Consider the following 27,115-nt stretch of genomic DNA (forward strand, 5'->3'; position numbering starts at 1 on the left):
AGTTCTTCAGGATGGAGGAGGAATTCCCACGCCAGGTATGAAGGGAGGGAGGGAGGGAGGGAGGGATGGGTCTGATTCCATATGCTTTTTGCTCTTCAGGCTGCAAAAGAACAATGTATAGTCCAATCTGGATAGGCCACAAATCGGAGCTTTTGACCTGACGAAGCCCTGATGGGTAGAAACGTTGCGTTTCTTTTGCCATTTAAAATAAAGTAAGTCCTCGGAGCACTAAACTATTGTGCAGATGTTTCTTCCTTCTCCTTGATCCTGGCCTTGATGCCTTGACAGTACTGTACATGCATATGATGTGCACACAAATGACACAATCCTCTCTGTGAACCACACATCAGGGCTACCAGTCTGAGCAGCCCTGGCCTGAGCTTCCTGCTCCCTTCGACTCATCATCATGGTTATTCTACAGGTAGGAAAGACGGGGGGGGGGGGGGCATACGTTTAGACGACTTAAAAACAACCAATCTATTATTCAAATAAGCAGCTACTGTTACACCTGTACATGCATCAGCATCGGCTCACCTTGTGAACTAGGCGAACTCGTTGGGATAATCTGATTTGTTTAGCAACAACAAGTGGTGTGATTGCCAAAGGAGATAATTAAACCTAGAGCAGTGATTACCAAATCCCTAATTAGGCTCATCCCAGGGGTGAATGGCAGCCACCATTCAACTACATTCGATAAAGAAAGACTAATTATAAAATTAGACCCCAGCGTCGCAAACTGCCTGCGTTCACACAGAGCCGTCGTCCCTCTGTCGTAACTGGAGCGCTGTCGCCTCAGGTGGTCCGGTGTCACCGTCATTAGATTAACACCCTGGCAGGCCTTTGTTCTCTGCGTATTGACCTCTCACTGCGGTAGACACACAACCTGCAAACACTTAGGTATACATAGGTAGGTGTGTAGGTAGGACTATAGTACATGTAGACCTTTAGTGATCCTGCGAGTGGAATTCAGTTGTCATAGCACAGTGGTTATAGTTGGATAAGATGTTGTCCATGCTGTATTAATGTTGGAAAAAAAATAACAATTCTGTAATGCATAGACTTCTTGTACATTAAGTAATGCAATAACATCGGTCTCTTTACTATTCTGTCGCATGCTGGTCACATTTCTCATTTCAGCTCAGAGTTACAAACAGATGCTGTGTACTCCTCGTAACAATGTCGTCCTGCGCCCGAACTTAGCGTCGCACGACCGTCTCTGTACTACTCTGTCCCATGCAGGTCACATTTCTCATCTTCATACAAAGCCTCTCAGACTCAATAAGGCAGTTAAAGGCAGCATTTATCATGCAGACAGCCTCTCTCCTGAGTCCTGCCCCTCTTTGAAGGGATTTATATTTATGGTATTATCCTTATCCTCCTTAAATGTGCACCGAAATTCATACGTAAGTCCATGAAGCCGCACAAATTGACGCCACTGTCAGCATACAGCAGAGACATTATTCATGATTATTGCATATTTCACATATATGTGTATGCTCTGCTTCAGGGGACCTCCCCATGCACGTGCGTTCAGCGCGCTCCTCTTGACCTCTTACAAGCCCGGGTCAGAGGTGCCATAACTCATGCATGTCATCATTACCGGTGAGGGGATTGTCGCCGAAATGACAAGTTGGGCTGGATGGATTTACAAGTTAAGAAAGCTCAGGTGGGTTTATGACTCTTGCGTGTTACGTCAGAGTCGTCATAACGCCAGGGGATCCCCTTACTCTGTAAGCCACTATACCTTCTGTTGGCCCGGGGGAGTGAAAGGAGCCTGGAGCCACAGCTTGCGTACGTCGCTCAGAAGAAGATACGGAGGTGGAGGGATGCCTCGATAAGTGTCTCCTCTTCTCGCAACACGTCTTTGTGGATTTAGACCGCCGCCGCTCCTCTGCGCATTCTCTCCTCCTTGACACAGCACGGCTGGCACGGGATATACATACAGTACATATCGTCCATTCATACAAACCCTCAGCCTCAGGCAGAGATGGCGGATAAGGACACCTGCGAGAAGTTCTTGGACAACAACCCGCAGTTCGCCAAGGAGTACTTCGACAAGAAGGTGAAGGCGGACGTGATCACCGCCGCCTTCAACAACCAGGTGCAGTTGAAGGACCCTGCCTCTTACAAGGATGCCACCAGCATCCAGGAGGCCCAGTTCATCTTCGAGCTGGTCAAGGAGATGCAGACCACCGACCCCTTCGAGAAGCAGCTGCACAAGGTCAGTGGTGGGGAGGAGGAACAAAGTACGTTTGCTTAAGTACCGTACTTAGTAAGTACGATTTTGAGGTATTTGTATCTTTACTTGATTATGTCAAATTGTCAGTACTTTTGCTTCTACTCCACTGCATTTCAGAGGCAAATATTGTATTTTACTCCATTGAAAGCTTTGACAACTTTAGTACTTTGTACATAGTACATTACATACATGATACTGTACATATACAGCCCTGTATACATTTTAGCCGTTTGAAAATAGCCGATCTACAAGCTCACAATGCGTCGCAATACGACGCATTGTGGGCTTGTAGATTTGGAGACTTGAAATTGTACATTCTGCACAATGAGCACTGTTACTTACTTACTTACTTTAAGTTTGTACTTTTACTCGAGTGTATTTTTTTTACTCGTAACAGAGTACTTCTATATTGCAGTATTGATACTGTGGTGGTCGATATGGTGATAAATAGCGGTCCAGGCACCTATAGGCACACTGACAGTGTGTGTCGCGGGTTTGAGTCCCGATCCCGACGAACTTTGCTGTGTGTCTTCCCCCGCCATCTCTCTCCCCCTTTCCTGTCAAACTACTGTAATCAATCAATAAACCCCCCCTCCCCCCAAAAATACCAAATCTTAACCCATTTAGACCTGATGTCAAAAACTTTAAAATGTCTTGCAAATCCTGAGAGTTTTCTGAAAAACCTATGTTTCTATGTCAGTCGTTCTCATACATTTTCATGTCATTTTCACCCCCAAAATTATATTTAATTGACCCCCTTCTGAAAATATGTAGTTCCAGGGACCCGCCAGAAGCAAAGATTTGAGTTAAAAACGACTCTGAAAGAATATACAGTATATTCAAAGATTTTCAAAAACAGCAGCACCTACAAGCTCGTAGCGTGTAGATCTGCTATTTTTCAATAGCTAAAGTGTAACATAAAGCTTAAAGTTATTTTTTAAAACAAACAAAAAACAACAACATTTGAGTCATTTTTTTTTTTTTCACTGCACGCCACAACAACAAACAAACAACAGGTCCTGCAGAGGATCTGTTTGCTGGTGCAGGCGGACCGCCTCAGCTACTGGGCGTGCCGCTCCCGCAACGGCAGCCCGGAGCTGAACAACGTGCTCTTCGACGTGACGCCGACCTCGGCCTACGACAAGTGTCTGGTGAACCCCGGCGTGGAGATCGTCTTCCCCACCGACATGGGCATCATCGGGTGGACGGCGCACTCCAAGAAAGCGCAGAACATCGTCGACGTCAAGAAGGTAGGGTGAGGCCTGGGGCCGTGGCTCAGTGGTCCAGGCACCTTGGCCGCTATAGCCCAAGTCTGGCAGTGTGCCGCGGGTTCGACTCCCGATCCCGACGGCCTTTTACTGCATGTCACCCCCCCATCTCTCTCCCCATTTCCTGTCAGCCTACTGTCAGTCCCTCTATAAAAAATTAAATAAAGGCGAAAGCCAAAAAAAAAACATTTTAAGGAGGTAGGGTGAGCCTTGAGGGAGCGAGGGAAGCATGAGGTCAGTCCGTTGCTCTCCCCAGGTTGGCAGAGGGAGTGTACTGTGAAGCTCCCAGGATTACAATAGATAATTGACACTGGGTGGCAAAAATGGTTTGCAAAAATTGTGGGATAAAAATGATGAAACATTTGGTATGTGTGTCACAAGTTAATGAGACCAGCTTAGACCAGATTCTACAAATGTCTTCCAATTTTCTAAATATACAGTACCTATTGGTATGTTTTTATGTCGGTGGTGCTAAAACTTTGTCATGTCAAGGACCCCAGAATGATAATGTACAGTATTTGGCCCGTTGACTCGCATCTGAAAATAATTTGTTCCAGGGACCCCCCCCCAGAAGCAAAGTTACAAATGTTTGCCTTAAAATATATACATTCAAAGATTTGCACAAATGTTCACGATTTTGTGTGTGTGTGTGCGTGCGTGTGTGCATGCGTGCGTTGTGCGCTTTGTCCTGACCATTCCAGGACAAACACTTCAGTGACTTTGTGGACAAGCAGACCAAGTACACGACTAAGTGCATGCTCACCGCGCCCATCATGAATGACAAGGAGCCCGTGGGCGTGGTCATGGCGCTCAACAAGCAGGGCGCTAACGAGTTCTCAAAGAGCGACCAGGAGGTTGGTTTACATATTTATTCAGGCATTTAGCAGACGCTCTATTTAATCCAGAGCGACTTACATTAAGCAAGAACAAAACATGGCGATACATCATATACATAAGGTTTCTATACCCCGTTGTGTCTAACGCCCGGGATTCGAACTCGGGTCTCTTGCGTGAAAGTCCAATATCTAGTCCAATACCTTAACCACTACTAGACCAAAGGGATATCCTTATGGACCGGAGGAGATATTAGACTTTTGAGGCCATAAGGCTGAGGCTTTGAGCCACTATCTTGTCGTGTCATTCTTTGCTACTGAAAGTGAAAATAAAAAGTGAAAATGTTTTAAATTAAACCAACATGATTTTCTTTCTCTCCAAAAACTGTTGCAGCTCTTCAACAAATATATGAACTTTGCCGCTGTGATCATCCTCCAGGCCAACACTGCGTACATGTGGGACGTGGAGTCCCGAAGGAGCCAGGTAAAGCACCTAAAATATCTATCATACATGTGGTACGTGGAGTCCCGAAGGAGCCAGGTAAAGCACCTAAAATATCTATCATACATGTGGTACGTGTACGCTGTACCGGACCTGGCCTGTGCTTTTTTTTTTTTTCTAAGGCGATAAAAACAAAAGCCAGAATTGATGTTGAATTGACCCCAAATGTGTTTTAAAGTCAAATACCCCTTTATCTATTCGCTTTTTTCAAAAGACATTTTAACATTTGAAACAAGACATTCAGTGCTTTCTACTGCTCGTACTTATAAAGTACATGTTGATACAGATACTTTTGTACTTAAGTAAATGTTGAATTCCGGACTTTGCCTTCTAACAGAGTTGCATTATTGATACTTTTAGTAAAACATCATGTGAGTCCTTTGTCCCCCTTTGGCCGTAGGTGATGCTGTGGTCGGCCAGCAAGGTATTTGAGGAGCTGACTGACATCGAGAGGCAGTTTCACAAAGCTCTGTACACTGTCAGAATATACCTGAAGTGTGAACGTTACTCTGTGGGACTCCTGGACATGACCAAAGACAAGGTATGTCCACAAACATTCACTTCCGCCTAATTTTCTATGTGACAGGAAACAGGTGGTCAAAATAGGCGATCTCGTCTCGCTGTCGAGGCTCCTAAACACTGGGGCCCCCCAGGGGTGCGTCCTTTCTCCACTTCTGTACTCATTATATACTCATTTCTGTCAATCTCACTTTAGTACAGTTATGATGTATAAGTTTGCTGATGACACATCTTTAGTAGGTCTTATTTTATTACCAACGAGGTTGAAACCGACTACCGCAGAGCAGTAGAGGAGCTGGTGAGATGGTGTGAGAGTTACAACTTGATTCTAAACATCTCTAAAACCAAAGAGATGTTTATAGACTTTAGGAAAAATATATCGAGTCCCCTCCCCCCCCCTCTTCATCAATGGGGAAGAGGTAGAAAGAGTTTCCTCCTTCCGGTTCCTCGGGACCACCATTCATGAATCCTTATCATGGGATCTTAACACCAGTCTCATAATAGGTAAATCACACCAGCGTCTCTATTTCTTGCGTCAGCTTAAGAAGTTTAAAGTCAGCCAAGCAGCCATGACCCACTATTGAAAGTGTTCTAACCTTCTCCATGCTTGTCTGGTTTGGTCACACAACCTCTCAAGACAAATCAAAGCTGGAAAGAGTAGTACGTCGCGCATCAAAAAACATAGGATGTAGCCTCCCTACACTTTCCTCACTCTATTCCACCAGAATAATTAGGAAGGCAAATAAAATCATTGCAGACAACTCCCATCCTGCACATCACCTCTTCAATCTCCTCCCATCAGGCAGGAGATATAGAAGTATCCAGAGCTCAACTTGTCGCTTCAGGGATAGCACTTACCCCGTAGCCATTAGACATCTGAACTCATAGATATATGCATAATTATAGCACTTTAAAAAACTGAATGTAATTGCCTATACTGCTGGTTTTTGTATTGTCCTTCTTGTTTGTGTATCTATGGTTGTCTGTACTGTTGAGTATGAACCAAGACAAATTCCTATCAACTTGTTGACATGGCAAATAAATTATTGAATCTTGACAGATTACACTAGTCAGATTACACTAGATTACACCTTTTTACATGGCATTGAAAAAAATAATATCGTTGCTCCATTTTTGAGGTTTTTGATTTGTTTTATTATTATTTTTGCATAAATCAGTGCTATTGAACACCCTACCTTTACGTCAGTGTGTTGTTTCTAAAATATTGAACCAATGAAAAGTAGTAAAAAGTGCTTGGGACAAAACCTCTTAACTCCACTGCACCCTCAAACTGTCTGAAACAGTAAAACAGCTAACTCCACCAGCTCTCCTCCCTCACAAGTAATTGACAATATATAAAGTCACAACACCAACTTTGATGAAGCAGTATTGCTTCGTTTTCAAAATATACGGTTTTCTTCATTTCCTGAAAATATGATAATTTTGTTGTGGTTTCTTCATAATAATATAATAATAATCACGTTAACTTAACCGCTATCAATCCGGCGTCCCTATTTTGAGCATGTCACTCATTATAGGCAAACATTTTCAAATCGATTGCAAAAAATGTGCCAGAATTCCTCCCGAATTTAAATAAATGTCAATAGCCGTTCTGCAGACTCGCAACACATTGCATCACTAATCGATGTATTGTGAGCCTGTAGATCCACTATTTTTGGCATTCGGCGTACAACGAGAGTATTTTTTTGTGGTTAATAATAATATTGCAAATGAAATGACAAGTCTCTCTCCTTTTGTTTGATAGGAATTCTTTGATGAATGGGCGGTCAAACTAGGAGACGTGGAACCCTACAAGGGACCCAAGACACCTGATGGCAGAGTAAGAACACAGTTACAATGACATCACTACTCTGTGTGACATCATAGTCTGTTACAATGACATCACTACACTCTGTGACATCATAGTCTGTTACAATGACATCACTACTCTGTGTGACATCAGAGCCTGTTACAATGACATCACTTTTTTCAAAAGATTTTTATCCATTTGAAAACTTGAAATATGGAACATTCTGCACAATGACTACTTTTGGTACATTTTGATACCAATACTTTTGTAGTTTTACTCAAGTACATGTTGAATTCCAAAGAGTAATTCTACGTTGCAGTATTGATACTTTTACTTAAGTAAAAAATGTGAGTACCTTTTTTCCACCACTGTCTGCCACAATCTTCCGATGCCACGGGATGCGATCGATCCTTTCACAAGGATTCACAAATCACACACACACACATTCTGATGATTAAACAAATGCATAATAATCAGCAAATGTTTTTGTATCTTTCTTTTAGGAAATCAATTTCTACAAAATCATTGATTACCTTCTGGAAACGGAAAAGGAGGAGATCAAGGTCATCCCGTGAGTAGCATAACATACTGTATTGTATATGAACAGTGCATGCATAGTTTTGATTTGATTTAGATTTGATTTTATTTAGCCCAATATAAAAACAATACACGTAGAATACAAAAAAGGAAAGTTCTAGGAGGAGGCAAGAAGTCCAGAGGGCTTATGAGGCCTCATAAGCCCTCTGGACTTCTTGCCTCCTCCTAGAACTTTCCTTTTAACCTGTGTACAACAAAACATGAAACACACACCAGCATCTCTATATTCTGTGTACAACAAAACATGAAACACTATATTCTGGGGGGAACATTCACCAAAAAGAGCCGATCTAAAAGCTCACAACGCGTCACAACCAAAAAGAGACGATCTACAAGCTCACATGATGTGACTAAAATAATTGGAATTTTATTCAAAAGACTGAGTAAAATAAATCAAGATTTGTTGTGAAAACTAACACTGGTCATACAGGCAGCATTGGGTTGGTTACACATGTACATTCCGGGAATCTGTCTGTGCATCTGCATTTGTGCCTCTACGGTTTGTTGCCAAATATTGAGCTGACGGACATCATAGTACTGTCTGGCACCATAGGGCGTCACAGTCCCACCCCCTTTCATGACGACGCCAGGCCCAAGGAAGCTCTGAGAAGGAAGTGAAGTGGTCACGTGAATGGGCTCATGGGCCCATGACACTTTCATGGGAGCCAAACTACCCGGAAGTTTGGCAGAATGCACTGGAGTCAATGAGAGCTCAGTGACCAGCTCATGAACAAACATTATTTATGAACAATTGAGACCTTTTGTAAAGTAATCACTTCTGGAAAATAACAGAAGACATGTAACACATTATTGTCTGCTGTGTTGTTATTTGATGTGTACACTGTGTAATTTTTATAGAGGTATGGTATCTAAAGAGCACAAAGTACCTTTCTGAAAGCACAAAGTATCGCGAGACTTCCCACCGTTTCCTGTGTGGCAGCCAAATCTCGCGATACTTCAGTGCCAGAAACGATACCTGCTGCTGTTTAGATCCTCAGATAAAATTATATACTGTGTTCATGAATAATGTTTGTTATGAGCTGGTCCAGCCGGCTCCATTCACTGCCATGTATTCATTGCACTTCCGGTGTGAGTTTGGCTCCCATGAAAGTGTCACGGCGCAGCCCAGTCACGTGACCATTTCACTTCCTTCTAAGAGCTTCCTTGGCCAGGCCCAGGAAATACTTCCCCATGCATTTTTCCCTCATAGCGCGGTACCGAGTGCCGCGCTACGAGCTTGTAGATCTGCTATTTTGGAAAAATCGTGAAAATGTGGCACAAATCTTTTCTTCAGGAGGAAGACATATTTTCAGATGGTGAAAATATTTTGGGGGTCCTTGACATGAATAAGGTTGATCACCACTGACTAGAAACATGAGGTTTTTCAGATAACTGTTTTAGAAGATTGTTCTTTTTTAGAATCGGCCTCAATCCTAAATGGGTTAATGAACAGATCTACATCTATGAAGGACATAATGTTTCATTTTCTCAAGTACTGTACTTAAGTAATATGTTGAGGTGTTTTGTACTTTACTTGAGTATTTACACTTTCCAATACATCTCCGAATATTGTGCTTTTACAAAAATGCGAGTAGTTTTTTTCCACCACTGATGATTCTTTCTTCATGATCTGGTCCGTTTCCACAGAGCCCCTCCTGCTGACCACTGGGCCCTGGTCAGTGGACTGCCCACATACGTGGCCGAGCAAGGATTTGTAAGTTGACCTCTTGTCCAACAACACATTTCATTCCAGTAGTAATCCTGGTCTCTATACTGCCTCCCCCTGGCCAGTCGGGGCGCCTGATGGAGAACTGAAAGGAAATGGTTGGAATAACGTTCCAAAAAAGGAAATCTTCCTTCCACGCGCTATAGGTCCAACCGGGCAAACCCCCCCCCCCCTGTCAGGTGAAAAGAAGCGGCTTGGACTCTTCATGTATTGAAGGAATCATGAGGTCAGTCCGTTGCTCTCCCCAGGTTGGCAGAGGGAGTGTATAGCGTCTAGGATTACATTAGACAATTGACACTGGGTGAAAAAAACAAAAATGGGTTACAAAAATCGTCGGATAAAGAAATAATAATAATAATTAAAGTACACTACACATTTCATTCAAAACGTATCCTCTAATGATCCCAGACTGTCTTGAACCTCATGTCTCCTTGATCCCAGATCTGCAACATGATGAACGCCTCAGCAGACGAGTACTTCACATTCCAGGTGAGATCACTTCCACACATTTTCCTTTTTTCCCCTTTTTTTTCGGGCGCCGCCGCCATCCCCTTCTACATCCAGCTTTTGGTTACCGTCCACAAACGTCAAACATTAAATTCCCATTGACAATGAATGGAGACTTTTCAGTGGTGGAAAGAAACGAAGTACTTTTACTTAAGTACTCTACTTAAGTACAATTTTGAGGTATTTGTACTTTACTTGAGTATTTCCAATTTCCAATACTTTTACTTCTACTCCATTACATTTTTACAATCAATCACGTGAACAGTTTCCTGTTGCTATATCAGTGGTTCATTATCAAACCTTTTCATGTTATAATTATATATCAAAGTATTGTGTTCCAGGGACCCCTCCAGAAGCAATGATCTGAGTTAAAAATTCTGCTTTAATATTATATATTCATTCAAAGCTTTGTGCAGATTTTCAAGATTTTTCATTAATGGCAGATCTAAAAGTGACGCACTATGAGCTTGCATATCTGCTATTTTTGAATAGCTAAAATGTCACGAATGCTTTTATTCCCGGTTTTAATGGGTTAAGTCAGTCCAAGAGTTAAAGATCTATAAGGGTACCATTTGGTTACCAACTCTCCATCATTTAGCTGTTTGGGGACCACCTCCATCCTCCTCAAGGCCCACTAGTGGTCCCTGGACCACTGGTTAAAAACCACTGGGTTAAGTGGTTATTTGAGATTCCTACTGATTCATCAAGACACTTTTAATGATGTGATAATGCCTGGATGTTTGATTGAATGTGCCTTTCAGAAAGATAATGGATGTTTGATTGAATGTGCCTTTCAGAAAGATAATGGATGTTTGATTGAATGTGCCTTTCAGAAAGATAGTTTGATTAAATTATCTGTATTTGGCCACGGACCCCCGTCTGAAAATATGTTGTTCCAGGGACCCCCCCAGAAGCAAAGATTTGAGTTAAAAACGGTCGCTCTGAAAGAATATATATTCAAAGATTTGCGCCACATTGTCACGATCTACAAGCTCATAGCGAGGCACTCAGTGCCGCGTTATGAGCTTGTAGATCTGCTATTTTTCAACAGGTAAAGTATAACATAATGCTTAAAACACCAAAAGGGGCACCCATCCTGAATGAGTTGACTGTGCCTCTCAGAAAGATAATGTGTGGATGTTTGGTTTAAATGTGCCTCTCAGAAAGATAACGTGTGGATGTTTGGTTTAAATGTGCCTCTCAAAAAGATAACGTGTGGATGTTTGGTTTAATGTACCTCTCAGAAAGGAGCCGTGGACGAGACGGGCTGGAAGATAAAGAACGTCCTCTCTCTGCCCATTGTCAACAAGAAAGAGGAGATAGTGGGCATCGCCACCTTCTTCAACAGGAAGGACGGCAAGCCGTTTGACGAGCCGGACGAGCAAGTTACAGAAGTATGAATCGATTTTGACAGTTTCTTTATCAAAGTTTCTTTTGTTAATATTTTCAAGTCACATGAGTCAAATAAAGATAACATACAAAAAAAAATATTTTCCCGAAAGAGCCACAACCCTGATATATCGTACCATTAACAAACAAAATTTATATAAAAGGCACATACAAATATACATATTCAAATATATAAGGGATTGATTTGATGAGTTGTGCTGCATCACACTGTGAGCTTGTAGATCTGCTATTTTCAGCAATCAACCAAGCATAAAATGACATGTCTTATCCACTAGTCCCACCCTAACATTTTTGTCAATATATTTAGTCTTAATTTTAGTCATCATAGCTTAGTTTTTATTTAGTTTTTCTCAGTGACGAAACCAAGCCAGTGTTAGACAATATGATTGCAGTAGTATACACAAGATTTGTGTTTCTAACAAAACGGTTATATTGGAATTTAAATATTGCCAGGTAACTTGTGTGTCAGAGCTAGATACTGTAGCTGCTATTTTTTCAAAAGCCAAAGTATAAAATAATGGTTAAAATTGGTTAAAAGCTAAGGTGAAACGGATGTGTTCCCGGTCTTAATGTTGGTTAAAGTTTTCTGCGATGGATTGTGTCCTGGTATTACTTGTAGGCCCTCACCCAGTTCCTGGGCTGGTCCACGCTGAACTGTGACACGTACGACAAGCTGAACAGGACGGAGTGGGCCAAAGACATCGCCCAGGAGCAGCTCAACTACCAGAACAAAGCCACCCTACAACACGTCCAGTCCATCCTGGTAAGTCCTGACCAGTGTTTTTGTTTTGGCAGCAAATTTAGATTTTAGTTTAGTTTAGTTTAGTTTTAGTCTTTGGAATAAAACTTACTTTAGTCACATTTTAGTCACCTGGAATGTTTTATTGTTAGTCTAGTTTTAGTCGACTAAATGTCATAAGATTTTATCATTTTAGTTGACTAAATCTACAGTTGATTTAGTTGACAAAAATATATTTTGGCGGACCTTGATGGTGTCGTAATGGCTGATTTTACACTTGCTGAAAATAGCCGATATACAAGTTCACAACGCGTCGCAGCACGACGCGTTGTGTGCTTGTAGATCTGCTATTTTCAACATAAAATGACTTGTCTTACTTATACTGGATCTTTTGTCCACTTGTCCCTTCCTAACATTTTAGTCTAGTTTTTATTTGTTGACGAAATTGTCGACAGACATTTTACTCGAAGCATGGCCCATAACAATTGGTCCATGACCAATAACTATGTTATCATAGTTCAGTTTTTAGGATCCTCATGACTCTGAGAGTGTACGAATGGAACCAAATAGACTCTCAGAGGGTAAAGGTGGTTGCACACTGGAACCAAATAGACTCTCAGAGGGTAAAGGTGGTTGCACACTGGAACCAAATAGACTCTCAGAGGGTAAAGGTGGTTGCACACTGGAACCAAATAGACTCTCAGAGGGTAAAGGTGGTTGCACACTGGGCGCGTTTTTCGGAAAACCGACGGGAAAACTAAAACAATCCGAAAAACGCAGCCAGTGTACAGGGACCTTAAAGGGACACTTCACCCTTTTTGCAAAAAAATACATGTTAATGACGTTTAGGAGCTTTAGAACACTTTCCTGGGGGTCTTTATGTGTGTAATATGTGGTTTTAGATATTTTAGATTGTAGCAGTGCAGCCTGTTGTCTCTGATGTCATGGACACTGGGCTCACTTCCTTCCTGGACTACATGTTGTGTCAGTAAGACAGCCCTCCCCCTATCCACAAGGAGGAGCAGTGCACCAAAGAATTATGGGAATTGTAGTCCAGGAAGGTAGTGAGACCAGTGTCCATGACATCAGAGACAACAGGCTCACTGCTACAATCTAAAATATCTAAAACCACATATTACACACATAAATACCCCCAGGAAAGTGATCTAAAGCTTCTAAACGTCATTAACATATATTTTTTTGCAAAAAGGGTGAAGTGTCCCTTTAAGGGTCTGAACTTTTAGCCCTACGGCAAATGGAGATCATTTAGAAGATCATGATGTGTTATTAGATCCTTCTTCTTTCTTTTTATTCGTGCAGAACACTGAGGAGAAGATGGGCAGTGCACCAGAGGACTGTGACCAAAAGGAAATGTACAAACTGTTGGTAAGAACATGGTGAAACGATAATGCTTTTAGGATAACATCATGGTCGACTCTACCTACAGTACAGTATATTGTTTATGGGTGATATGTATGTATACCGGTATTATTTAGTCCTACTAGACTCCGGAAAATTACATCTGGCCACAAAAGATCACGGGATGTTTGCCACTTGTTTGAATGCCCTCGCCCCCTGTCAAAAATAGCTGAATTCGTTAAAACGAAAGAAAGCAGCAAATGAAAAAAATGTAACACTCATATTTTACTTTCTCTAATAACCTAAAACGTGAACCTTGGTTGAAAAACCCCAAAAGTTGTCCGTAGTTGAGTCAAGCTAAGATATAACCAACCGTCTCTCTCTCTCTCTCTCTCCCCCTCCCTAGAGGGCCAAGATCCCTGACGCCAAGAAGAGTAACCTGCTGGAGTTCCACTTCAGTGACCTGCCCGTGTCCGAGATTGACCTCATCCAGATGGGAATCCGCTGCTACTTTGAGATGGGAGTGGTGGAGAAGTTCAAAGTCCCAGCAGAGGTACTGTGTGTGTGTGTGTGTGTGTGTGTGTGTGTGTGTGTGTGTGTGTGTGTGTGTGTGTGTGTGTGTGTGTGTGTGTGTGTGTGTGTGTGTGTGTGTGTGTGTGTGTGTGTGTGTGTGTGTGTGTGTGTGTGTGTGTGTGTGTGTGTGTGTGTGTGTGTGTGTGTGTGTGTGTGTGTGTGTGTGTGTGTCCTCAAAAACCATTGCGAGTACTTCTTCCACCAGTGATTATGATGACGTGGTTTTCTTCTCCTCAGATCCTGACCCGGTGGATGTACACGGTGCGTCGGGGCTATCGTGACATCACCTACCACAACTGGAGGCACGGCTTCAACGTGGGCCAGACCATGTTCACTCTGCTCATGGTGAGTCACTTCAATGTGGGCCAGACCATGTTCACTCTGCTCATGGTGAGTCACTGCTTCAATGTGGGCCAGACCATGTTCACTCTGCTCATGGTGAGTCACTTCAATGTGGGCCAGACCATGTTCACTCTGCTCATGGTGAGTCACTTCAATGTGGGCCAGACCATGTTCACTCTGCTCATGGTGAGTCACTGCTTCAATGTGGGCCAGACCATGTTCACTCTGCTCATGGTGAGTCACTGCTTCAATGTGGGCCAGACCATGTTCACTCTGCTCATGGTGAGTCACTTCAATGTGGGCCAGACCATGTTCACTCTGCTCATGGTGAGTCACTTCAATGTGGGCTAGACCATGTTCACTCTGCTCATGGTGAGTCACTTCAATGTGGGCCAGACCATGTTCACTCTGCTCATGGTGAGTCACTTCAACGTGGGCCAGACCATGTTCACTCTGCTCATGGTGAGTCACTTCAATGTGGGCCAGACCATGTTCACTCTGCTCATGGTGAGTCACTTCAATGTGGGCCAGACCATGTTCACTCTGCTCATGGTGAGTCACTTCAATGTGGGCCAGACCATGTTCACTCTGCTCATGGTGAGTCACTTCAATGTGGGCCAGACCATGTTCACTCTGCTCATGGTGAGTCACTTCAACGTGGGCCAGACCATGTTCACTCTGCTCATGGTGAGTCACTGCTTCAATGTGGGCCAGACCATGTTCACTCTGCTCATGGTGAGTCACTTCAATGTGGGCCAGACCATGTTCACTCTGCTCATGGTGAGTCACTTCAATGTGGGCCAGACCATGTTCACTCTGCTCATGGTGAGTCACTTCAATGTGGGCCAGACCATGTTCACTCTGCTCATGGTGAGTCACTTCAATGTGGGCCAGACCATGTTCACTCTGCTCATGGTGAGTCACTTCAATGTGGGCCAGACCATGTTCACTCTGCTCATGGTGAGTCACTTCAATGTGGGCCAGACCATGTTCACTCTGCTCATGGTGAGTCACTGCTTCAATGTGGGCCAGACCATGTTCACTCTGCTCATGGTGAGTCACGTAGCGTTGATTATCTCCATTTATTACACGGCTTGGTTGAATGCTTGATTATGATTGGTGAGTCAGTCGCCGAATTCAGCGGTGTGTTATTTATTGATAACAGACTGCTCCGCTCTATCTATATCGGACCACGCTGTCTAATCAAAGGCTTGGAGCACCTGGCTGCGGCCGCTGCGCTGCTTGGACTTTATGCTGTACCCAACATGACAGCCATGTGAATTGTGAACTAACACACAATCTAACTAAACAACATGCTTTCAAGAATGTTTTTGAAAACAATTGAAGTGAGAAATAGACGACGCAGTACCCGAAAATTGATTCCATTTGATCAACGCTCACTTCCTTGTTTCCGAGGCGACTCGTTGCGCTCTTGCTGCGGGTCCTTGCAATACTTTCATTTCCAGCATAAGCAAGGAAATACTTTGTTTTGTTGTCACTTTTGGGTCAATTTAGTAATTTGTGTATTAAGTAGACGTTGTAATAAGTGGGATAATGTATGGCTGGGTGGTCATTGTTGATAGATTAATCACCCTGTCGGTGATTTATCTATCAACAATAACCACCCAGCCATACATTATCCCTTACCTATCTTCAACGTGGGCCAGACCATGTTCACACTGCTCACGGTGGGTCACGTCTCTGTCGGCTGTCCACAAACTGTTAACTTTTCAGGATTCAAATGAAAAGCAGTTCAATACAAAAACTGCTACGAGGATAAAACCAGAAGACTTGTTTACATCCGGGTCTCTCTGTCTTCCCACAGACAGGTAAACTGAAGAAGTACTACTCTGACCTGGACATGTTTGCCATGGTCTCTGCAGGATTCTGCCACGATATCGACCACAGAGGAACCAACAATCTCTACCAGACAAAGTACGAGCATGCATTTTTTTTAATCATAAAAATAAATGAAAAAAGTCATAAAAAAAACACGTATTAGGAGGGCAGTATGAAAAAAAGGTTAACCTTGTTTTCGATGAATCTAACATGGTTAGATTCTAAAAAGTTTGAAGTTACATGGGTTTGTATAGGAAGGGGGCATGGAAAGAGGTAGTCGACGAACATTTTTCGTCTTAGTTTTAGTCGACGAAATCAGCACTGCTCTGGCCAAACTGTTGATGCTTGTTGTCTTGCAGGAGTCTGTCACCTCTGGCCAAACTGTTAGAATGTTGATGCTTGTTGTCTTGCAGGAGTCTGTCACCTCTGGCCAAACTGCACAGCTCTTCCATCATGGAGAGACACCACCTGGAGTACAGCAAGACACTCATGTCAGACGAGGTGGGTTTCATTTAAGGCCTATTCAATTCATACTCCAGTTTTCGGTGATGAGGTGACCACCGCTATCACCGAAAACTACAACATGGCGTCACTGAGTTGCGGTGAAGAGCTCTCTGTTTTTGAGTGGTGCAACCACTGCTACAACCAGCAATGTCCGTTTGTATGTGTTGTTCACCTATGTGTTCATGAGTATGAGCGCCAGTATGACTGACTACCAGTAGGGGTGCTGTTGTGCCAACAGAGAGGGAGATAGTATTAGTGCTGCACTGTTGCCTGCTAATGAGAGAGAGAGAGAGAGAGTGTGTGTGTGTGTGTGTGTGTGTCAGTGTGTGTGTGTGTGTGTGTGTGTGTGTGTGTGTGAGAGAGAGAGAGAGAGGAGAGGAGAGAGGGGAGTTGCACCACTCGGTTCACACGGGTGTGATTTTATTAACCACCAACACGCTGGTCACAGAGACTTGCTCCGGGTAATGTGATTGGTCTAGAAGTTGGGTGGGCGGCCCTCTTTGGTTTTGCAAGCTCCCGACGTAAAAACAAAAAGCAAACTCGCGAAACACAGCAGCGGGAGAACGAGAACAAAGGAATTAAATAATAGAGACAGTGACAGAGATAGACTATAATATAGAATAGGAAAGAAACTGAAAAAGGACCAGAAAGGAATATAATAGAGGGAGATATAGGCAGTAGACTGAGACACTGAGTAGAGCAAAAGTAGAGGGAAAACAATGGACGAATTTGAGGAATTGTTGGCCATGGAGGTTAGGAGATGTGAGCACGGTGATGGACTATGAGCGGCACGCCGCCATCACTGAAAAGGTGGCCACCTCTTCATCTAAAATATCTGAATATGCCTTTAGACTCCATCGCATGAACTTTGACTTGTGTTTCTAGAACGGTCAAACAAGTGAGAACAACAACACGCATACTCAGCAATACAAGCTTGAAATAAAAAAGAGATTACGGTACCTTTCTGCACTGCTCATTCTGGGTGGATCATTTCTATTTTCCTGAATTGTCATAAAATGTAAACTTTCTAATTTTTCCAAAAAATTATTGTCCCGTCATAAAAACATTTTCTTTAAATTTCGTTTAGACACCATTCAAGTCTATCGCGACACTAACACGGGACTATCGTTGCTCCACAGAATCTGAACATCTTCCAGAACCTTCAGAAGCGCCAGTTTGAGACGGTGCAGCATCTGTTTGAAGTGTGTATTATTGCCACAGATCTGGCACTCTACTTCAAGTAAGAAACTTTTGTGTTTGCCATGCTTATTGTAAGTCGCTCTGGATCAAAGTAGTGGTACACCCAAAACATTGCTTATTTTCGATCACACCCCATGAAGCCTTGAATTCATGGGGTGTGATCGACATTTTTGGGTGAACTCCTTTGAGAGCAGTTATTCTCAATATTTTGAATCCCAGTTTGATACTTTATTTTTCTCTCTGGGACCCTATGCTACACTGTAAAACCATCAGTGTTCATTGAACTGGTTGCACTCAAAGTGTTTTTGTACACTCTCAAAGTAAATGTATTAATGTTATCCTGTAAAGGTCTGAGACCGAAACGTCGTTAGCTGAATAAACTGCTGCCATTTAAGTGAAGACGGTGTGCGGGATTTCCTTTTGTCTCATTATTCGCACTGGTTGTCTGCTCCGACGCACCTGTCCCTGTAGGTGTGCGGAAGGACATTTTTTTCTACCATTTTTATTTTATATAAAAAAGATATTATCACAATACAAACTTATGGATATTGGATTTTTGTGATCCTCATGTGTGCCCTGCCCTAGTTGTTTAGTAGCAGTGGTAGCTCGTGTCACACTACTAAAGCATTATTCATAGTCTGATTTATCGGTGGTGAGGTGACCAACATGATGTCACAGAGCCGCGGTGAAGAGCAAACCACCGCTCTCTCCAGCCCTTCTCTCTGTTTTTACTCACCACCGCTCCACGTTATTACAGCTCCGGTGGTCACCTCGCCACCGAAAATCCAGACTATGAATGGGCCTTAAGACAAACTGCTCTCCCACCCTTTTGGCTTCCAGGAAGAGAACACTGTTCCAGAAGATCGTTGACCAGACGGAGCCGATGACGGACGAGAAGGCGAAGACAGACCACATCGCCAACAACGCAACCAGGAAGGAAATCATCATGTAAATACGTGACTTATTGTTTACTAGATGTTCGCATGCAGACCTTCGTCGCGCTCACATCTAGCGTAAAAAATAAATAAAAATCATGCACCTGTAACCCAACATGCCTTGCACTGCGTCAACGTGCGTGTCACGTGACGCAGTGACACGCGTCACGCGTGTGTTTCCTTCATAAGGAAGGAAACACAGGAGTCCAGTTCCTGTTTCTGGGCTGTTTTTTAAAAGGCTGTTTTCTCTGAATCGACACGACGTCCGCTGTGCCTGTGATTGAACACAACGCAGACGTTCTGGGATCATTTCTGATGTTATGCCGAGAAATATATACCGGTAATAAATGAAAGGTCGCACACACTCTATTTCATCGGGACAAACGTTTCGGCTAACTGCCTTCTTCAGTGTGTGTGGGACCTTTCATGATGTTAATTTAACCCATTTTGGACGGGAAGTCTGGAACCCCTTTTGGTGTTTTAAGCATTATGTTATACTTTAGCTATTGTAAAATAGCAGATCTACAAGCTCAAAGCGTGGCACTGAGTGCCGCGCTACGAGCTTGTAGGTCTGCCATTTGCGGCAATTTGCGAAAATGCGGCACTTCCGCATACTCTGCATACAGCACAGTATATGGTGACCTTGACGACTTCCGTAGCCAAGCCGCACCAACTCAAATGTATATATAGAATGTATTAACGGCTGCTAAAGTTATTAAAGTTATTAATAATTAAAGATATTAACCCATTTAGGCCTGATGTCGAAATATAAATAATAGTCTCTCCCCGAAGGCGGGGTTGGCGAAAGGGCCTTTCTGTGTGGAGTTTGCATGTTCTCCCCGTGTCCCCTAGGGTAGGTACCCTCACAAAAAACATGCAGTAATCCTGGTCTCTAAACTGCCTCCCCCTGGCCAGCCGGGGCGCCTGATGGAGGGGAAAGGAACTGGTTGGAATAACGTGTTCCTCCCACGCGCTACGTCCAACCAGGGAAACTCCCCCCTGTCAGGTGTAAAGGAGCAACTTGGACACTCAGGCATTCAAGTCCGTTGCTCTCCCCAGGTTGGCGGAGGGTGTGTAGAGCCCAGGATCACATTAGATAATTGACACAGGGGTGAAAAATGGGTTACAAAATCGTGGGATAAAAAAATTAAAATAAATAAAATAAAATAAAGTCTTCTAAATCCTGACAGTTTTCTGAAATACCTATGTTTCGATATCAGTGGTGCGCAATATTTCATGTCAAGGACCCCAAAAATTTGATGTAATTGGCCACCGACCCCCATCTGAAAATATGTTGTTCCAGCCAGGGACCCGCCAAAAGCAAACATATGAGTTAAAAACTTTCGCTCTGAAAGAATATATATTCAAAGATTTGCGCCACAAAAATAGCTCGTAGCGCAGCACTCGGTAGATATGCTATTTTGAATAGCTATATAATACGATTTTTGAATAGCTATAGAATAAGATTTGCGCACTCTGTGCGGTAGATCTGCTATTTTTTTATATCTATAGAATAACATAATGCTTAAAACACCAAAAAGGGGTTCCCGTCCTGAATGCCTTTGGCAGAACCTCATCTCGATGGCTGGACAGTCATTCACCCCAGTTTGTGTGTTGTGTGTGTGTGTGTGTATGTGTGTGTGTGTGTGTGTGTGTGTGTGTGTGTGTGTGTGTGTGTGTGTGTTGACCTCTGACCTTTCGCTGTGTGCTCCACAGGGCAATGATGATGACTGCCTGTGACTTGTCAGCCATCTGTAAGCCATGGGAGGTCCAGAGCAAGGTGCGTTCAATTTGACCCATTTAGGACTGAGGTCGATTCTAAAATAAAATTCTTCTAAATCCTAAAAGTTTTCTGGACATGTTTCTATGTCAGTGGTGCTCAACCTATTTCATTTCAAGGACACCCCAGAATTATCTATATTTGGCCGCGGACCCCCATCTGATTTTTTTTTTCAACAGCTAAACTATAACATAATGCTTAAAAAAAAGGGGTTCCCGTCCAGAATGACCAAAAAAAAGCCCTATACACTTGTGGGGTAACAAATAGCGAACATAGTTTGTATGAGTTTGTAGACTGGCTATCTATGGCCATTTTTGAATAATTTCCAGCAAATTTACAAATTAAATTGTTGGGATTGTATCAAACATTAATATCCAACCAATCATCAGACAGTATACATGAACCCATTCGGTAATAAATGGGTTCCTTTTTTCCTTTTTGTTTGTGTTTGTTTATTTGTTTATATTTTACCCTAATGATCTATCATATTTATAATGAAATAAATAAATATGAAATGAAATGAAAGATATTTCATAAGCCTAAACGTTGTAGGAGAAAACTTTCGCACACCTAGAAATCAGGCGTATGCACAGGTGCGTAGGCCAGTGGACATCAATGAAAGCAATAGAATACACCCGCACACTGTGTATTTGCTCGGTTCTTATTTAATGAAGCAACGTTTCGGTCCCTCCGGACCTTTCTCAGGCTTTAAGCCTAAACGTTAAATCCTCAATCTGCAATTTCTTCAACATGGTTAGCTGTATGGCTAGCCTAAACATCCTAATTTGACACATTGTAGGGAGTGGAGAAAAGTGCCAGCCTATGCCCAACTACAGTGTTATACCTGCAACCTATTGTGTGTGCGTTTACTGGACATATAGTGTGTTCTGATTGGCTCTCAGGCAGAGAGAGTTCTGTGTCATGTTCTGTTCCACGCGCGGTTTGAGTCAGTTCAGTTCATGTTCATGTTCAGTTGTGAGATTTCACCAAAAATTCAATTGTGAGATTTCATTTTGCTTTTAATCCATGAGTACAATACATTATTGTTCCCATAGCCAAACTGTGAGTCACTTATAGTACATATGACTGGTCTGGTCTGGTCTGGTCTGGTTATAGGTGGCTCTGATGGTGGCAGCAGAGTTTTGGGAGCAGGGGGATCTGGAGAGGAGCGTTCTGGAACAGCAACCCATTGTAAGAGCATTTCTTTCATCTTGGACAGTAGATATTGTGTCTGCATTATCATGTTATTTTGTTGTTCATTATATTGCACTTTATTAAAAGAATAATAATAATAATAAATAAATAAAATCCGTATATGTTGTGATCATGTTGTACTCTACTGAAAAATGGTCTGCCTTGAATAAATAAAAGTCAATAAAACATTGTCCATTCCTCATAACCTTTTTTAAAGCAACAATGTCATCCTGCTCTCTCTCTCTGTAGCCAATGATGGACAGAGACCACGCCGAAGAGCTACCCAAGATGCAGTGCGGCTTCATTGATTTCGTCTGCTCCTTTGTGTACAAGGTACTAAGGAGCCACTAACTCTAAAGGAGGACAAAGTGTTCTGCACACTCGCTCTTTTTGCTGTCCAACGTGTCGCTCAAACAGTCTTCATCAATCCATTCCTAATGGATAGATTGAATGAAGTGTTGAACAGTAATAAAAAAAGTAGCTGAGATCCAGGGCGTGGACTTTATTCTCTTTTAATGTTGATCTGCCATTTGTACAGCATCTCTAGTACCATCTCTGTGCTTACTGCTTTCTGTTCAATTTCCCAGTGAAATATCTCATGCAATCGCTCTCCTTCTCCCCCCCGCTCCCCACCCTGGTTCTTTGCGCGTGTGCGAGTGCAGGAGTTTTCTAGGTTCCACAAGGAGATCCAGCCCATGTTTGACGGGTTGAATAACAACAGAAAAGAGTGGAGGGCGCTGGCGGATGTTCACGAGGCCAAGGTGAAGGCCGTCGAGGATGCGAAGAAGAGACTGGAAGGTGGAGGAGATGGAGGTACGTGCCGGAACCATAGTTGCTCAGTGGCGTCTACTTCCGCATGTTTTCGATTTGACCACCACCTGGCCAGAACAGTGTAGATCCTTGCAGCCAGACGGTCTGCTGACGTGTAAATTCAATGAGTGGACGGCTGTATCTGAGTGGCTAGACTAAAACTAAATGGTGTGTTATTCAAAAGACTAAAGACTAAATCAGAATCTTCTGTCAAAATTAACACTGTTACGACCAAGACTAAAACCCTAACCACACCAAAGGGTCACCGGCATGCAACTCCTTGGGTCCAAACGGTTGCAAGGAGTTAACGCTAAAACCGTCTCGACCCTTTGGTGTGGTTTGGGCCATTGAATTCTATGCGTTGAATCACTATGGTCAACGTGGGTCAGCGTGCAACAAGACATATCACACCGCAGGGACAACGCTAAAACAGTCTTGACTCTTTGGTGTGGTTAGGGCTTAAGACCACAGGTTCTGAATCAATCAATCTCTCTCTCTCTCTCTCTCTCTCTCTCTCTCTCTCTCTCTCTCTGTCTCAAGATGGAGGGAAGTCGAAGACGTGCGTTGTCTGCTAGGACCACCCCGGCCAGATCGAGGCACATGAATCAAATGGATGCTTGCAGTGAGGCAGGATGTGTGAGGTATATGTGAATATGAGAGACCCGAGATTGAACACAAAGACCCCCTGAAGTGGTTACTGTAGGTTTTGTAATAATAATAATCAAGTTTTGTAATAATAATCAAAATCTACAAAGTAACTAGTAACTAAGGTTTTCGAATAATTATAGTGGAGTGAAAGGTGCAGTATTTGCCTCTGACATGTAGTAAAACACAACAAATACCTCAAAATTGTACTTAAGTACAGTACGTGAGTAGATGTACTTAGTGACTTTACGCCACCGCCTGGGAGTGTGGAATGTGTGATGCGTCCTCTCCACAGCCTGGCGGAGAGAATGCCAACATGCAAAATCCTCATTTTTCTCATGCTGTAATGTTAAGGGTCGTCCACACACCGAACACTATTTTACTCATTTATAAAGGTACAGTTTTTAAAAATCTCAATAACGACGACAATGGTGAACAGTATGTACAGTATTGCTTGGTGTGTGGACGGCCAACGCCTGACACAGAAAGTGAATTGAATGAAAGTGTGGTTTGTGTACTGTATATATTAACTCTCATATAATGGTAATCTAGCATTACTCATGGAGTCATGTACTGTATAATTGTATATAGACCTTTTAATTAAAACAAACTGCACTGAATGGAACTTTCTGAAATATGCAGTACATATATGTATTATTATGATCTACTATTATGGATAGTTAGATCTACTATAGACTGGGATTTAGGTATCCTAGTTTTTGTATCGTGTCCTTCTTGTTCGTGTATCTATGGTTGTCTGTATATGTTGAGTATGAACCAAGACAAATTCCTATCAACTTGGTAACATGGCAAATAAATTATTGAATCTTGAATCTTGAAACATCTGCAGTCAATACTGTCGTCTGTCTGTGATTGCGTCAGATCAAATCGATGCAATTGGTGGTATACCATATGCGCTTTTATTTCTACTGCACACATTCAGAGTTTCTGTGCTTTCGTTTAGTTCAGTTCAGTAAGTTCAGTTTAGTTTTTTCCGATATTGGACATACATATACGATATACCTATGTATACATATGTATACATAGAATACAAATCATTTTAAGCGTCACTTCTAAAGGTTTGTCAAAATGTCTGAAAAGGCGCTAGGGAGACGCACTAGGCTTGTCGGGCCGTACCCCTGGTTTCTTATGTCCTTTCTATGCAAACATAATGTCGACTTATTGTAAACAGTGCTTCTGTTCACATACAGTACATACCTGTACATACATATTTTAACTTCTCGTGACGAGTGAAGTTACCCTATTCAATATTTCAAGCCTGCTGTATGTACTGCATGTACAGGTATGCCTCCATAGCAAATGGGCAAGACGAAGATGTAAGCAGATTTGACTAAATTGGATTTGGTTATAAGCCAGGTGGAGCCGAAGGGGCTTTTCATTTTAAGACCCTGCTTACATAAAGTAAAAATACTGCTCTCTGCACGCGTCGTACGTCCTCAATACATGCAGGACTTATTGGACAGGAGGACTTCCTGTTGGAAGGCTGGCTGTATGTAATATATCTGGCATATGGAAAAAAGGGGTCAACCTCACTGGCCTCGGAATTGGAATCCCAGGAGGAAGTTACTATAATGTTGGAGAGGGAAGTCTGGAGTGCTCTGGTGGAGCCGTTTCCCCCGCGACCCGACTACAGATAAGCGGTTGAAGATGGATGGATGGACTCTCAATGGTTAATTATCTAAAAGGGTCCATACAATTGGTTACCAACTTTCAATAATTTAGCTGGGGACCACCTGGAACCCCCTCAAGGACCACTGGTGGTCCCCGGACCACTGGTTTAGTCCACAAAGCTGAGCTAAGCCTCTATGAGACGTCTGCTATCTTTTTGTCACTGAAACTATGAACTATGAAGTTCAACACGCCACCTGTCAACTGTAATCTCCTAGCTTAGCAGGGGAGACCCCTCACGTACACACACACACACACACACACACACACACACACACACACACATTTACTTATAGTATTTCTTCTATACTCTTCTATGCTTTTTAATTGCAGCTCCATGTGAGAGGTGGGAGGGGAGGCAGAATGGGATCTGTAGCAGATCTGGATATTCTCATAATGACGCACACTGTCACACACACACCGTCACATCTCTCTGCTGCATGGAGGATTATGACACGTCATGAGAGGCTCATACAAGACCAAACGCAATTAACGCATGTCTGCACAAGCCTATGTAAGTGCACTCACTGCACTGTAAACAACTTCTGAACACAGGACAGCTCACTGTACAAATACAATTGTCTACAGGATATGGGCAGAGCATGCCAGTGGTAGATAAAGTACTGAGTGATATGTGTTACTTACGTAAAAGTATCAATACTGCAGTGTAGAATGTAGAAGTAAAAAATACAGAACATTTGAAATACTCAAGTAATAATCAAGAATTGAATGCCCAGAAAAGGGGAGAAGAAAAACACATAGGCCCACATAGGTATCTGTGCGAGGTCTGACCTGAAAATGATTCACAAACTTGCAAAAAATAATTGCTAAATTGGTAAATATCAGCAGACTGAATTGAGGCGGGAAAAGCAAGTAAACGTCCAGCAGTAATCTAATTAACCTCCTGATTATATAGGTTAATGTGTGGTCACTGCTTGCGTTGACCTCAGAAGCAGATTAGCCGGCTGTGAGAGTAGATGTCAGTGAATGTATACAGACAGTGTACACAACATGGGGTTGTGTCCTCAACACTGTGACAGTGAGTTCCAGAAGATTTCGCCAGCTCCCGCATTACAAACTGGAGGGCCCAGAACAGTCATAGTGTACAAGTACAACAGATGAGGTTGCGTGACACAACAGCAAAAAAGTACTCATTTGTTTTACTTAAGTAAAGGTCTCAATACCACAATGTAGAAATACTCTAATTTACTTGAGTAAAAGTACAAAGGTATTGGTCAGTATCATGTCCATGTATCAGTATAATTAATGGTCAACAATCATGTCAGTATCAATATAATATTCAACAACCATATGTCAATGTCATGGCCGTTGTATGGCCAGTAGCAATGCATGTCAGGATCATAGTCTGGATAGGCAAAACGTTTGTCCCTTATAAGACATAGAATAAATAAAAGAATAACTCTTGTTACTCTGAGTGCTAAGACCCGTCACGTATTTAAATGTTATTGGTCCAAGAGCATATCTTGATTTATTAGGCAATGCATTATGGCTTAACCCAATGTCTTGCTTTCTGCATAGCATTAAAATAGGTTAACGAGTAACGACAGATATTTAGAGAATATAGTGCATGTTGTCTGGGTGTGATTAAGAAAATGGATTAATTTTTTCTTCCCTACAACAGAAATCTAACACTAGCTAAATATAAATTTATAATATCAAACAAGGCAAGGTGTTCTTGCCCAATTATGTATTTGGTAACCAGATGATGTGATTAATGAATGTTAGAATACTACTGTTACTCTTATCCACTTTAGATGAGAGAGGCATATCACATTCTCTTCAAGAAGAAATACTACAACCAAAAACCAGACCATCTTAAGACCACCTCAGACTGTGGTCTAAACCGTGGATCTACACTGCTCTCTAGTGGGGAAGCCAGGCTCCGCAGCTGAAGGCAGCATGGCTGAATAACAGTCAAGTCTTGACTCAATTATAAAATGAATGGTCAGTCAGTATAAAATGAGTGGTCTTGACTGTCAAGACTCAAGACCATTCATTTTATACTTTAACAGTTTGCAGACAAAAGCACAGTCCAATACAAGGACGCCTAGGCTTATTGTCATGTTTCCATTGG

The 27,115-nt window shown here is 42.5% G+C and overlaps 1 protein-coding gene across 1 annotated transcript; it reads left to right on the forward strand.

Moving 5' to 3' along the window:
• Positions 1–1,987: 1,987 nt before the first annotated feature.
• LOC308328764 (cone cGMP-specific 3',5'-cyclic phosphodiesterase subunit alpha'-like) lies at positions 1,988–26,952 on the forward strand (the record flags this gene model as incomplete). The annotated part of the gene is made up of 23 exons (XM_080782874.1): positions 1,988–2,221; positions 3,256–3,489; positions 4,209–4,361; positions 4,735–4,824; positions 5,243–5,383; positions 7,127–7,201; positions 7,675–7,742; positions 9,416–9,482; positions 9,936–9,983; positions 11,246–11,395; positions 12,031–12,174; positions 13,471–13,536; positions 13,916–14,062; positions 14,320–14,427; positions 16,250–16,359; positions 16,677–16,764; positions 17,907–18,007; positions 18,808–18,915; positions 20,619–20,682; positions 21,799–21,873; positions 22,126–22,209; positions 22,539–22,689; positions 26,909–26,952. The coding sequence occupies 23 exons, from the start codon at positions 1,988–1,990 to the stop codon at positions 26,950–26,952; spliced, it is 2,550 nt and encodes an 849-aa protein (XP_080639000.1).
• Between the last annotated feature and the right edge of the window lie 163 nt (positions 26,953–27,115).

The sequence above is a fragment of the Protomyctophum bolini genome (genome assembly GCF_963924005.1).
Source record: "Protomyctophum bolini genome assembly, chromosome: 14".
Classification (NCBI taxonomy): domain Eukaryota; kingdom Metazoa; phylum Chordata; class Actinopteri; order Myctophiformes; family Myctophidae; genus Protomyctophum; species Protomyctophum bolini.